The sequence below is a fragment of the Alosa alosa genome, chromosome 12, assembly GCF_017589495.1.
Source record: "Alosa alosa isolate M-15738 ecotype Scorff River chromosome 12, AALO_Geno_1.1, whole genome shotgun sequence".
Lineage (NCBI taxonomy): Eukaryota > Metazoa > Chordata > Actinopteri > Clupeiformes > Clupeidae > Alosa > Alosa alosa.
Window position 1 is genome coordinate 17,490,989 of NC_063200.1, and position 12,658 is coordinate 17,503,646.

The 12,658-nt window shown below is 41.8% G+C and overlaps 1 protein-coding gene across 1 annotated transcript; it reads left to right on the forward strand.

Annotated features, from left to right (window-relative positions):
- The first annotated feature begins 8,219 nt into the window (after positions 1–8,219).
- On the forward strand, positions 8,220–9,450 carry bbln (bublin coiled coil protein). Its single transcript, XM_048259542.1, has 2 exons — positions 8,220–8,656; positions 8,881–9,450. Exons 1-2 carry the CDS (start codon positions 8,578–8,580, stop codon positions 9,114–9,116), a joined length of 315 nt encoding a protein of 104 aa, XP_048115499.1. The 5' UTR covers positions 8,220–8,577; the 3' UTR covers positions 9,117–9,450.
- Positions 9,451–12,658: the final 3,208 nt, after the last annotated feature.

Here is a 12,658-nt window from a genome sequence, read left to right on the forward strand (position 1 = left end):
TTTGTGTATGTGGATATATTTCATTTAACTCATTAAATGTAGCTGGATACTCATGAACGCATGTCCATAACAGCCACAATAAAAGTAATTATAGCAACACTGTATTTTGAGTGGCCCACGATGACCCAGTGGTTTTCCTGTCTGGCCCACTTGGTAATGAAGTTGAATAGCCCTGCTCTAGGAGCAGGTCATATTTGGAGAGAAATTGTTATACCCTCTAAATGTATAGGTTGCAGTTGACGCTGGTCACATGCCTTTTGCCTAAACAGGCTGTCATGTACACAACATATTTCCATCAAATCAAATTACCACTCCATATTCCTGGCACATTCCGCAATGAATCTCGATCTCATAAGCAAGGTAAGACAGGATACAGAGCCTACACCTCGTTGTTAAATGGGTATTGCATTGGTGAATAAGGGTAGGACTGTTTTAGGAATAATGTATGATGGATGTCGGAGAGGAACACAAAGTGTGAAAGGAAATCCAATCCGGAACTGCAAAGCATAATAGTGTTCAGGTCACACTGTTTGCACACACATGTATCCTATTTAAGTATAAATGAGTGTGTATGTGTGTGTGACTAGGAATGGATGTGTGTGGTTTGAAATGAGAATAAACAAGAAATAACATTTCTATTGATTTCCCATTATAGATTACATAATAATGCACCTTATGCATTAATGCTTGTGTGAAGCTCACATTTCTATACCATAATTCTAATGATTTTACCGTATTTAGATGTGAAATGTTATACAACATTGCCACCTTGTGTCCAGATGCATTAACATTAAAAGTGCGAGGTGAAATCTTTCCACCAATGTGTAATTATGAACAGGCCACGTCTTTGGACATATATAATATGTCCTGACATATAAATGCCAAAATCATGTCTAATAAAGACAAAAAATGTCCCATAAATTACATAATAATGCACCTTACTTGCATTAATGATTGTGTGAAGCTCACATTTCTATACCATAATTCTGATGATTTCACCGTATTTAGATGTGAAATGTTATACAACATTGCCACCTAGTGTTCAGATTAAAGGGATAATTCACCATTTGGGGAATTACACTCATTTGCCACCCCCCCTTGAGCTAAACAATTGATTTTTACCTTTCTCCAGTTCATCCATCGGTATTGGTGACGTTTTCACAAGCGAGGGCATGTCGAGGTGTAATGCGGAGAGGCTAACTGAACACTGAACACAGAACAGTCTGAACACAAACGTCTCAGGGTCATGAGGCTTGTATAGCCTGGGATACTATCACCAGGTGCCCCCTCAAATGACCCTGGCCTGGCTCGACGGTCTGAAGCCGGCTATTGTACCGAATTTTGGTTGCAGTTCCACCAGAATTCCACTGGGGGCCATGAATGCAAAATGAATGGGAGTCAATAGAGCTAGACGGCTAAATGTCGTTGAGAAATCTCAGATTTGATTGTAATTGGTATAAGTTCAACATGGGTTATTATACGGCTCTTCACAATGCTAGTAGAACGCTCCATTGACTTGAATGGGATTTCCCAACGTTCTACGGTCAAATAAATTCATGTAATTACCGCTGCAAACATATAATTACCGCTGTCAATGGCAACGGGTTTTGTGCTGCTGATCATATCACTCCGCAAGTATTCCGGTCACTTTCCGCAAGTATTCCGGTTCCACTTGCATTGGAACTGAGTCAGCTGAGTTCTAAAGAATGTTTGATTCAAGTTCAGCGTGTGTTGCGAACTATTTGTTTCTCAGCAAAAGCCACGACGAAACGGTAACAAATAAGTGTAAAGAGACATATCGTGGAGTTTATTTTTTCGTTTTGGCAGGTAGCCGTATAATAAGCGGGATAATGTATAGAACGCCGGTCATTATGGGAAAATAAGTCCCTTCAGGGCGAAACAAGACCCCTCCGCTGGCGCATCAGGGTCCAATTCGCCCTGTCGGGGCGTTCTATTCATTATTACTTATAGGTCAAAAGTTGAATGAATGAGTACTTATGCCCTTTTGATTTCTTACAGGTTGGGTCGTTGTTGCCCATATTAACACGCTAGCATAGGGAGGGAAAGTGAAAACCAGCGCCCCAAGTGGTTGCGTTCCTATCGAAGAGCAGCTCCAATGTTAAGTCCCATAGACCTATTTTAAAACAAATAAATTGTGAAGCCAAATCAGCGATGTTATCCACCAAAAATATTTTTCAGTGTCTATACAGTAATAATATTATAACTGTGAAAATGTCAGACCCTATTTTGCCTTATTTAAGAAAATCGAAATTGCTCCTTTTGTTTCATAAACGAACTACAAAAGAAGCCACGTGACTTTACCCTTCAACGTTACTCACGGTAGCATGGTTTGTTTATTAGCCTGGTTAGCATTGACACTTAACACTTACAGCTAGCTCTTCATGTGAGTAGAAGCACAACACCAGTTATCCTGACATAAAGGTTATCACCGCCTTGGTTTACACAGAGACTTTCTAATGTGGAGACACAGCACTCAAAAATACTCCATAGAAATGCATGGGGCTAGTTTGTCACGCCTAATATGGCCGTTGTCACATATGGCGTCGACATGTAAATACATTGAGCCAATCATGTGAATACATTGAGCCAATCATATTAAGACACCTCATTGTGACCGAGCAAGATTGGTTGCGTGAAGTTCCATTCGACCCAAAGAATTCCATAAAATGTTGGTATATGGGAGTGAAGGGACTTGCCTAAAAAGGACTTTGGTTTACATCACATTCCGTTATTACAAAAATATGTTGCAGGCAAATTGGCGTATTGATCAGTTAGAGGGGTCTCACATGGTTCCTTATCAGCAAAATAATTCAACTGATCCTAAAAATGTATAACGGAGAGCCTTGGCACTTCTATTCCCCTGCTTGCAGTTCCATTAGAATTCCAGAAGATCGGGTGAGTGCAGGTTGAATTTTATTGTAAATGTTTATGCAGGTTCAAGTTTATAGATAGATTTTAGATCTAAAGTTGAATGAGCAGTACTTATGTCCTTTCCATTTCTTACAGGTTGGGTCGTTGTTGCCCATATCACGCTAGCATTGTGCTAATGAATGACGTCATTGACATATTTGAAAGGCTTTTTAGAAGACTTACGTGACTTCAAAAAATATAACAATCAACAGTGTGTATTTTCTTTGCCTCTCCTAGCAAATGCAACATTCAAATTACTACTCAAAAAATTATATCCAGAGAAAAGTGGATATTGAGGGGTAAAGCTCCATAGACCTCCATGCATTCTGCACTCGCCTGCGAGCGCCCTCAAGTGGAATCTGAGAAGGAACTGCAACCAGTCCAGAAACCGGAAGTAACCAGACAGTGCCAATTCTCTTCCTATTAGACATTCTCTGGTATGACCACTTGAAGCAATAGAGGTGACCCCAGTGCCTAACATATGGAAGGCATTAAATTAAGATCCCAATGTGCACCGAGATATTATTTTTCTAAAAACAAAATCCCATCCACTCCGCTAAACTCTAGGAACGCAACCACTAGATGGCGATGAGATTACTTTCCCTCCCTATTCACCTTATTCCGCGCGCAAACATGGGCGCTCGCGTTGCCCACATTGTCTCCGAACTTCCGATTGAGCAGTACATCAATTGTGATACATTGAGATAGCAGAGCTCTATCGAGATGACTGGCATCATATATTATGGGTCATCCTAAAGTTACCCAGATAGCAATTTCCTTTGGGCCGGATCCTGTAGCGGACATACGGTATCTGACTGTGGGCCAGGTCTACTCCCGATACAGGTTTCAGCTCTGCTAGCAATGCTGTTTTATCACCGGTTTACAGATTTGTCCCAGGTCCAATTTCTGCAACTCAACTGGAAGTCAGGAGATCGTTTAAAATACAAAACACTGATTTGGCCCAAACCTGTGATAATGGATATGAGCGAAGGACCATTTTTCACAGCAGACCCAGGTGGTAATGATATTAATTAAGGTGCTGATTCTAAATTGACTGTCCTTTCCCTACTTCATTGTCAACTGGCTGCTAAAGAAAAAAAAAGGTATTTTGGAATGGCACAAATTTAGAAACCATGGGGGTGCACTATGTTCCCATGGCCACTTCATTTCTACAGTAAGGCTGGAAAGAAGATATAGTTGGCTCAATATTGATCATATGTTCGTTTCTGTTATTTTTATTATTACCTAGCAGTGGTAAAAGTAGTCAATTGTTGTTTGTGTCAGATCTAACAGTGCTATGAAACAACCCCATATTCTTGCCACGCATGCAGAAGTCCAAGCAGTAATGTTAATCAAGGATCTTTGGTTTGCTCACTATCAATCTTTTGACATGATTTGCCAGCCTGGGGTTGGACTAGGACAGCCCAACTTTTCAAGGTAGTATCTGCTTTTTTATCTCTGTTGGTTTATTCAGAGACAACAACAAGCAACCCGGCGATTGATAACTTTACTATTATTTTCCAGCAACAACAACTAGCTTAACTTAAGCAAAACAGCTATCACAATAACTATTTTTGAAAAAAAAAAAAAAACAGTGATAACGCTTAACAGGATCACTGATGATAAAAAAAAAACGAGTGTAATTATGACTTAGCCTATTTGCAAAAAGGAATAAATGTGGAATTAACACAACTTAAACTTTGTCTGGGATTGCACTTCTACAGCCAGGTTGTTGAATAAAAAAAATAATAAGACACTTATGTGTAAAGTTTTTTTTACCCCCCTTGTGTTTGTAGCCTAGCTTATGTTTATCAGTTGAGCTGTTGGGAAAACGTTACTGTGAACTTTAGCCTGGGTGAACCTATAACGAACCTGTTAGCAAATGTGTAGCAAACAGATTTTTCAGGATAATTAGCCCTAATTACCAATCACATGTCAAATAAAGCCGGCTGATGTCTGATAAACGAGTCCGTACCACACACAATAAGCGGACCCGTATTGCATATGATAAACAGATGGAACACGTCAGTAACACAGACTACCATACGGAACTTGGCCAGTCTTAGCCCTTATTGGTACCAGATCCGTCAAACGGATCCAGACCAATTTTGGACCGATGTGCGTTTGGACGCCGGATCAGGTCCATTATGCAGATCCGTGCTGGACGTTGTGGTAGGTGTGGCCCAGTTCCGTCCCAGTGTATGTTTGCTATCTGGGTAGGAACGTTTATTTAGGATTTTGGTGACTTAAGACATTTCTGTTATACAGCTTTCCTATCTGAAGTTAGGAAAAAACTGACTTTGTGTCTGTTACTGACTTTGTTACTGACTGTAATGACTAGTTACCATTGTTACCAAACAGATAAGGATTTGCAAGTTTCTCCATATGATACAGCGGCCACTGCCGCATCATCTACCCACTCCGTAGGGGTGAATAACCTTGGGTAGCGAAGTACAATATTGCAATCTGACCTCCTGATGGCATTTGTCGTTTTCCTCCCAAGTTAGCCTCTCTATCCTCTTCTGCCGTGTTATCCTATGGTGTTATCCCAATGAAGCTAACTAGACGTAGCTAGCCGACCGGAAGTTTAAAGACAACGTGGAATTTACAAAAATGGGCGGGGCTGAATAAGGTGAATAGAGTGGTGAAGTCCCGCCCCTTCTACTTCCGGTCCATGGGACCTATCTTCAAAAAAAATTATGAGCGGGGAGTTAATGGAGAGATAACAATTATTTTTTGGTCCAGTTTGAATTGTGCCACAAATTTCACATATGATGTGTGTGAATTTAAAAGATAATTTTTCACGTCAAGAAAGTACTGTTGTTCGATAGACTTCAAAAGTTATGTTGGTTGGTTATGTTGCGAATCCACTCAGTGGACTACATCTCTCGTCTCGAACGATGTACGTCACCAACGTAATGAAACGATAAGAGCTGTTATGCTAGTTAACGGTTGCATCTTGCTGCCTGCTATGTCACTTAACAGTATGTAATGTACAGTCTATGGATGAATACAACTTACCTGATGTGTTTAATCCTCTGACTCATGGTATTTTCTTCGGCAAGGAAAGCCCAATTAAGACCTGTTGCTGGTATGCTTGTACAATTTAGTGTGGCTGTGAATGAGCTAACGTCACTAGCGCGACTGATGGGTTTGTAGTCACGACATCAACATCAAATTTGACTCCCTGTCTGTTTCACCTACCAGGACTGCAAAAAATCTAGGAGTTGTTCTCGACAACCAACTAAACTTCTCAGATCATGTTGCCTCAGTCACCCGGTCTTGCCGTTTCGCACTCTACAACATATGGAAAATCAGGACTTACTTGACTCAAGATGCTACCCAACTTCTGGTTCAGGCAATAGTCATCTCACGACTCGACTACTGCAATGCCCTCCTGACAAGTCTCCCAGCCTGCGCAGTGAAACCACTTCAGATGATCCAGAACGCGGGCGCCGCCTGGTCTACAACCAACCCAAAAGGGCACGCGTTACCCGCTGCTCATCCAGCTACACTGGCTACCTATGGCGGCCCGCATCAAATTCAAGGCTCTAACGCTTGCCTACAAAGTAGTCTCGGTTCTGCTCCCCACCTACTTGAATGCCCTCATACAGACATACGCTACCTCCAGACCGCTGGGCTCCTCAGACTAACGACGCCTAGCTCTACCACCGGTGCGCTCAAGCCAATCCAAAACTTTTCTCATCTGTTGTTCCTCGTTGGTGGAACACACTGCCAGCTCCTACAAGGGCAGAGACATCCTTCTCCATTTTCAGAAAACTCCTGAAGACCCAGCTCTTTAGAGAACATCTCCTCTCATAGCAACACTTACAACAAGTCTTACTGATCCTAGCACTCACCAGCCGTCTCAAACTGACAAGTAACTGTTAAAAACAGCACTCACTGATGCACTTATTCTTACTGTACTCTAATGTTTATAAATTGTCCTAAAATTGTTGAGAACTGCTCTAAAACTTAAACTGTTTACTATGTTGTTAGTCGCTTTGGCTAAAAAGCGTCAGCCAAATGTAATGTAATGTAATGTAATGTAATGTAGTCGTTGGAATTACGATCTTTCACAATGTTGTAATTCAATAGTTACGAAACAAACTGCAAATGTCTTTACGTGAAAAATTGTCTTTAAAATTGACAAACATCATATGGGTAATTCAAGGCACACGTCAACCGGGACCAGAAAATAATTTCTTTTTCGCCATAGACTGCCGTTCAAATTTTTTTGAAAGATGGCAAACGGAAGGGGCGGGACTTCACCACTCTATTGTGCTAATGAATGACGTCATTGACACGTTTGAAAGGCTTTTTAGAACAATTAAGTAACTTTTAAAATATATAATACTCAACCAAGTGTATTTTCTTTGCCTCCCCTTTTCGAATACAATATTCAAATTACTTGCCAAAAAATTATATCCCGAGAAAAGTGGATTTTGAGGGGTACAGCTCCATAGACCTCCATTCATTCTGCATTCGTGGACGAGCGCCCTCACGTGGAACTGAAACCAGTTCAGAAACCGGAAATTTTCCGAGAGTGGAAGTTATCGGTATCTTTCTAATATCTATGATTCCTCCCCTCTCCATGTCCAAGGAAAAGAGGACGTCTGGTCACCCTATAATGTAGATGGTTAATACCTCTAAAGTAAATGTAAGTCATTACAAATAATTTTGTAAATGTGAATAATGCCAGAGAATGTCTAATAAGGGGAGAACTGCCACTCTCGGAAAACTTCCGGTTTCTGAACTGGTTGCAGTTCCTTCTGTGGTTCCACATGAGGGCGCTCGTCCACGAGTGCAGAATGCATGGAGGTCTATGGAGCTGTACCCCTCAAAATCCACTTTTCTCGGGATATAATTTTTTTTCAAGTAATTTGAGTATTGTATTCGAAAGGGGAGGCAAAGGAAATACACTTGGTTGAGTATTATATTTTTTAAAGTCACTTAATTGTTCTAAAAAGACTTTAAAATTTGTCAATGACGTCATTCATTAGCACAATGCTAGCGTGTTATGTGCATCAACGACCCAACCTGTAAGAAATCAAAAGGACATACGTACTCGTTCATTTAACTTTTGACCTATAACCCATGTTGAAGTTATACAAACTACAATCAAATCTGAGATTTGTCAACGACAATCAGGTGAAGGAGACAAATTTAGCCGTCTAGCTCCATTGACTCCCATTCATTCTGCACTCATGGCGATCGCCCCCAGTGCAACTCTGGTGGAACTGCATCCAAAATTCGGTACAATGGGACTTAATACGGAGTGGCAAGGCTCTCCGTAGACGGGCTCTGATAATGCTAAATAATTCTCACATTTCCGGTCAGGCACATATCTGGACAGGTCTGCTTAGTCCTCATGTGTCTGCTGACTAGATCAGCTGACAGATGAGACGACAACAATCTTAGTCATTTGACTCGTATCTTGATCGACTTTTAGTGTAGTTACTGCTTTGTTACATTAGTTCTGCATTTTACCAAGACCGTGGACACATTTCAAAGTATGCGCGAGATCTTTTTTATTGCAGTCCAGTTCAGTCTATTCACTGCATTGGAGAGGAGACAGTTCACGCTTCCCGTGTAGAGTAGGCTAACGTTAGCTTGGCAGCTTATTAAGCACCTTACAACACCAAGATGTCTGGACCAAACGGCGATCCCAACATAACAATTGATGATGGTATCATTGAGGACGACGATGACTTCAATGAGGAAGGTAACGTTAATATTGTATTCTTGTCCATGCCAATGTCAACGACTGTATATAGTCATTCGTTTATGCCATCATCATGTGTCGTTATGCTGTGCCGTTTATTGACCAAAATAAGGTGTTGTGCAGTGCAATGTTTCAGTCGAAGATATTGTTTTCCTGATATGAACGGCAAAGAATTCCTTTGTCTTTGTCAGGTAAGTTTAAGTTACGTTCTTCTCTCGCCACAGAATACGCCGCTATCAACACGATGTTGGATCAGATCAACTACTGCTTAGATGACCTTGAAGATCGCAATGATGCGCTAAACGGCAAGCTACGCGAGCTGCTGGAATCCAATCGGCAGGCACGCCAGGAGTTCAGGGCAAAAATTAACGAGAGTTTGGCTGAAGGTCAACAGCATCCAGTCATTGAGCAGTCCTCAAATGAGACTCCAACACCAACCATAGAAGAAGATAACGAGTAACCTTAAACACAATGTATTGGTCATTGTAGCGGCTTCCCTATTGTATTTCTTGCACATTCTGCCTGTGACCATCCTAGTAGCCTAAAACCCTAAACCTTGGGCCTATTCAGTCAGCCAGGCATGTATTTCAAGATAAGTAGCCAACGTGGGTAAGTTGACTCACAGGAAGTGGTAATCTTACAGAAAGAGCCTTGTGACTTTTTTGGTAGAATCAGAGAATGTCTAATAAGGGGAGAACCTTCACTCTCGCAACGCTTCCGGTGTGGTACTGCATCTAGGGGCGCTCGCGGGCGAGTCCAGAATGAATGGAGGTCTATGGAGCTGTACCCCTCATAATCCACTTTTGTCGGGATATAATTTTTTTTTTCGAATAATTTGAATAGTGTATTCGAAAGGGGAGGCAAAGACAATACACTTGGTTGAGTAGTATATTTTTTAAAGTCACTTAATTGTTCTAAAAAGCCTGTCAAACGTGTCAATGACGTCATTCATTAGCATGATCATAGCATAGCATCAATGCTAGCGTGTTATGGGCAACAACGACCCAACTTGTAAGAAAACGAAAGGACATGACTGCCGGATTATTTCACTTTTGATTGATAATCCATATCCATTTTGCAAAAAATATAAAATCTGAGGGTTTCAGTTGTTAAATAGGTGAAAACAATAAATGTAGCCAATGCATCCATAGGACCCCATGTATTTTGGACTCGTCCGCGATCGCCATCTAGGTGAACTGCAGCCAAACTCGATTTGTATGGGATTAATAGAGTGGGGAGGCTCTCTGTAGACGGGCTCTGGTAGAATGAAGCCGTTGAGCTCCTCTATTAGGTTTGCCACTTCCTCTGGGTACATTTATCCAGGTTGCTCACCAAACCATGAAGGCTATTATATACCACCTTGGTTTTTGTTGTGCATATGAAACCAAATAGAGACTTAAATGTGTACCCTATCTGCTCCGTTGATGTGGAAGAACACATACTCATACTGCAGGCCTTGGGGGTTTCACCTACATCAGCTGAGACTGAAAATTGGGACTACCATGATGAAAACTGCCGAGTCAGTAATGTTGAAACTATTTAAGATGCTGAAAATACTGATGTCATTCCATAGCAGACCAAGCAGTTTGGTGCAATAAGTTGGATCATGTGGTTGTGAAAAGGCATGTACAAATGTAACCTAACCTGTATTATAAATGTGTGTTGTGTTTGTACAGAAGTATCTTGATCTTAAACATGTTAGTTTATTTATGGACATCAAGGTGTTATTAAAATGAAAAAGCTGGAAATGTAATCATCAAATATTTTAATATAAATTAAAAGGACCCAAATACAGAAAACATCCAAAAATACATGAGACGTCCAGCTGCTAAAAAACCAACAACACGTTTTACCTTTGTTCATTTCTGTTCGTCGTTTCAATAAAAATATGTTATGAAAACATACAACCCCCCCTTCCCATGTTCATAATCAAACGGTTTAGCCCGAGGCTGGTCCTGTGTAGTCTAGTAGATATGACCCAAGCTGTCATCATACTGGCGATTTAGCTTGCCTTGATCACTCCCTTAATCCCTGCAGGGGCACTACTGGGTTTGACTAAATATCGTCTAGCGTGAGATCCTGGGACTCCCCACTGGAAAAATAGACTTTGCTACGACTGCAAACCTAAACGAGGTGTGCAAACGCAATTTATTCTACTTGAAAATTGCCATGTAAAACTGACTACCTCAGAGAAGACAGAGAGAGCATGAGACAGACAAAATATCGAAAAAGGCTGCCTTAGTTTCAGGACAGAGCGATGTCTTCTGTCCCCTGAAGGCAATCTTTAAAAACAACGGTTTGCAGAGCAAGAGTGTATTAACTGTACAGGGCTGGTGGCCTTGTGTGTGAAAAGCTGCTGGTAATCTTGAGTTTTAATTTCCCCCTTCAAATGCTACAACGGAGCCCATGAGTAGTCTTCCTCAGTGCAGACACAGCACTGTTCCTGCAGACGGGGCCGGTCTCGGTCCTGCTCCTCCCTCCACTCCCTTCCATTGGTCAACATTCTGAAATCCGTGTCATTAAAAAGCACTTGCTTGGCTAAATCAGTTGCCTTCAGTTAATGAAGGATGCTACTTAGTACTACGTCAGGAAACGGTGCCAAGCTTGCTTAGGGGAGGGGGGGCTATGAGAGAGCCTGGTCAATAGAGATGAGGGTCAGCCACTTCTACTAGGGCCACTACCACTGACTGACCTCCCTCCACACAGAAGACAGGGCTGAACAAAACTTTTAGCAGTAGGAAAGCACTTGGTTTACGCCTTTCAGATTCTGGCAATGTTAGAGATGTCAGTGCTGGAAGCCTGCAGTGCAGGCAGATCCTCAGTACGAGTGTGGGAGTCAGGGGATGGCTACTACTGACGACAACTCTGTCAGTTGTGATGTGCAGTACTAGCGTCCTGCGATTCTCAGGTGGTGCACAACACGATAGGACAAGCTAGATTTTTTTTTTTTAAACATACCACGGGCCTAGCAGAAAAGCTCTGTAACAAAAGATTAGACCTAGACTAATAATGATTTGCCTTTCTTCAAAGTAAAAAAAAAAAGAATTCTTTCTTTCAGTGACATCAAGGAGCAGTGCAACAACAAATAAATAAGCCCCTCCCACCTCCTTCACACACACACACACACACACACACACACAGGGCCCATGGGGTTCTGGTGAAGAACACAGGACGCTGGGACACCAATCAAAGACCGGAGACTCCATGAGACAGACACTATAGACATCCTGGCAGCAGAACCGAACGAGCACACATACAAGACCACACACACTGTCTGTCACTACCAGAGGCTGACAGTTGTGGTCACTGAAAATGCCTTCATGCCAATAGCAGGAAATGAGCCAAAAATAAACAAACAAGCAAACAAAAATAGAATAAACTGGGTAAAAATCCAGGTCCTATTAGCCACGGGCTGCTCCACAAAGCTGAATTTGAAAAAGCACTGCCAGTTGTCTAACGGCTTAGAGATGACTACTAACTCTACCTGAGCCACAATTCTCCTCAACAATGGAAAAGAAACTGATTAGAAAGGTAAAAAAAAAAAAAAACAGGCACAGCCTTCTACATTGACCCATCAAGCAGTACTGTTCATTCAACATCAAACAGCAAGTAGGCTGCCATTTCTACAATGGAGCATTCCATTACCCTCTATGGAACTGCATGCTGGTCCAATCACAAGTTCCCAAATTTTCTATAATTGTGCCTGTGCTAATATCATCCTGGATGAATGGTTGAAGCACCCTCACACATACACAGACAAGACACACAAACTGGGTCTTCAACAGACAGTAGATATCGCACTAGAAGTTCAGCCTGCCCCGGAGGTGTCTTCTCCAGTCCAGCAGGTGGTGCCAGTGAGCAAGCAGCAGTGTTGAGTAAAGTTCCTTCGCCCAGCAGCATCCAGTCAGCCAGACCACCCTGAGAGAAAAGTGCCTCCCAGCTACAGTGGGACCTCCAGGTACATTTTTCTGCGCCACCTTTCTAGACGTTGTCCCAGGTTAC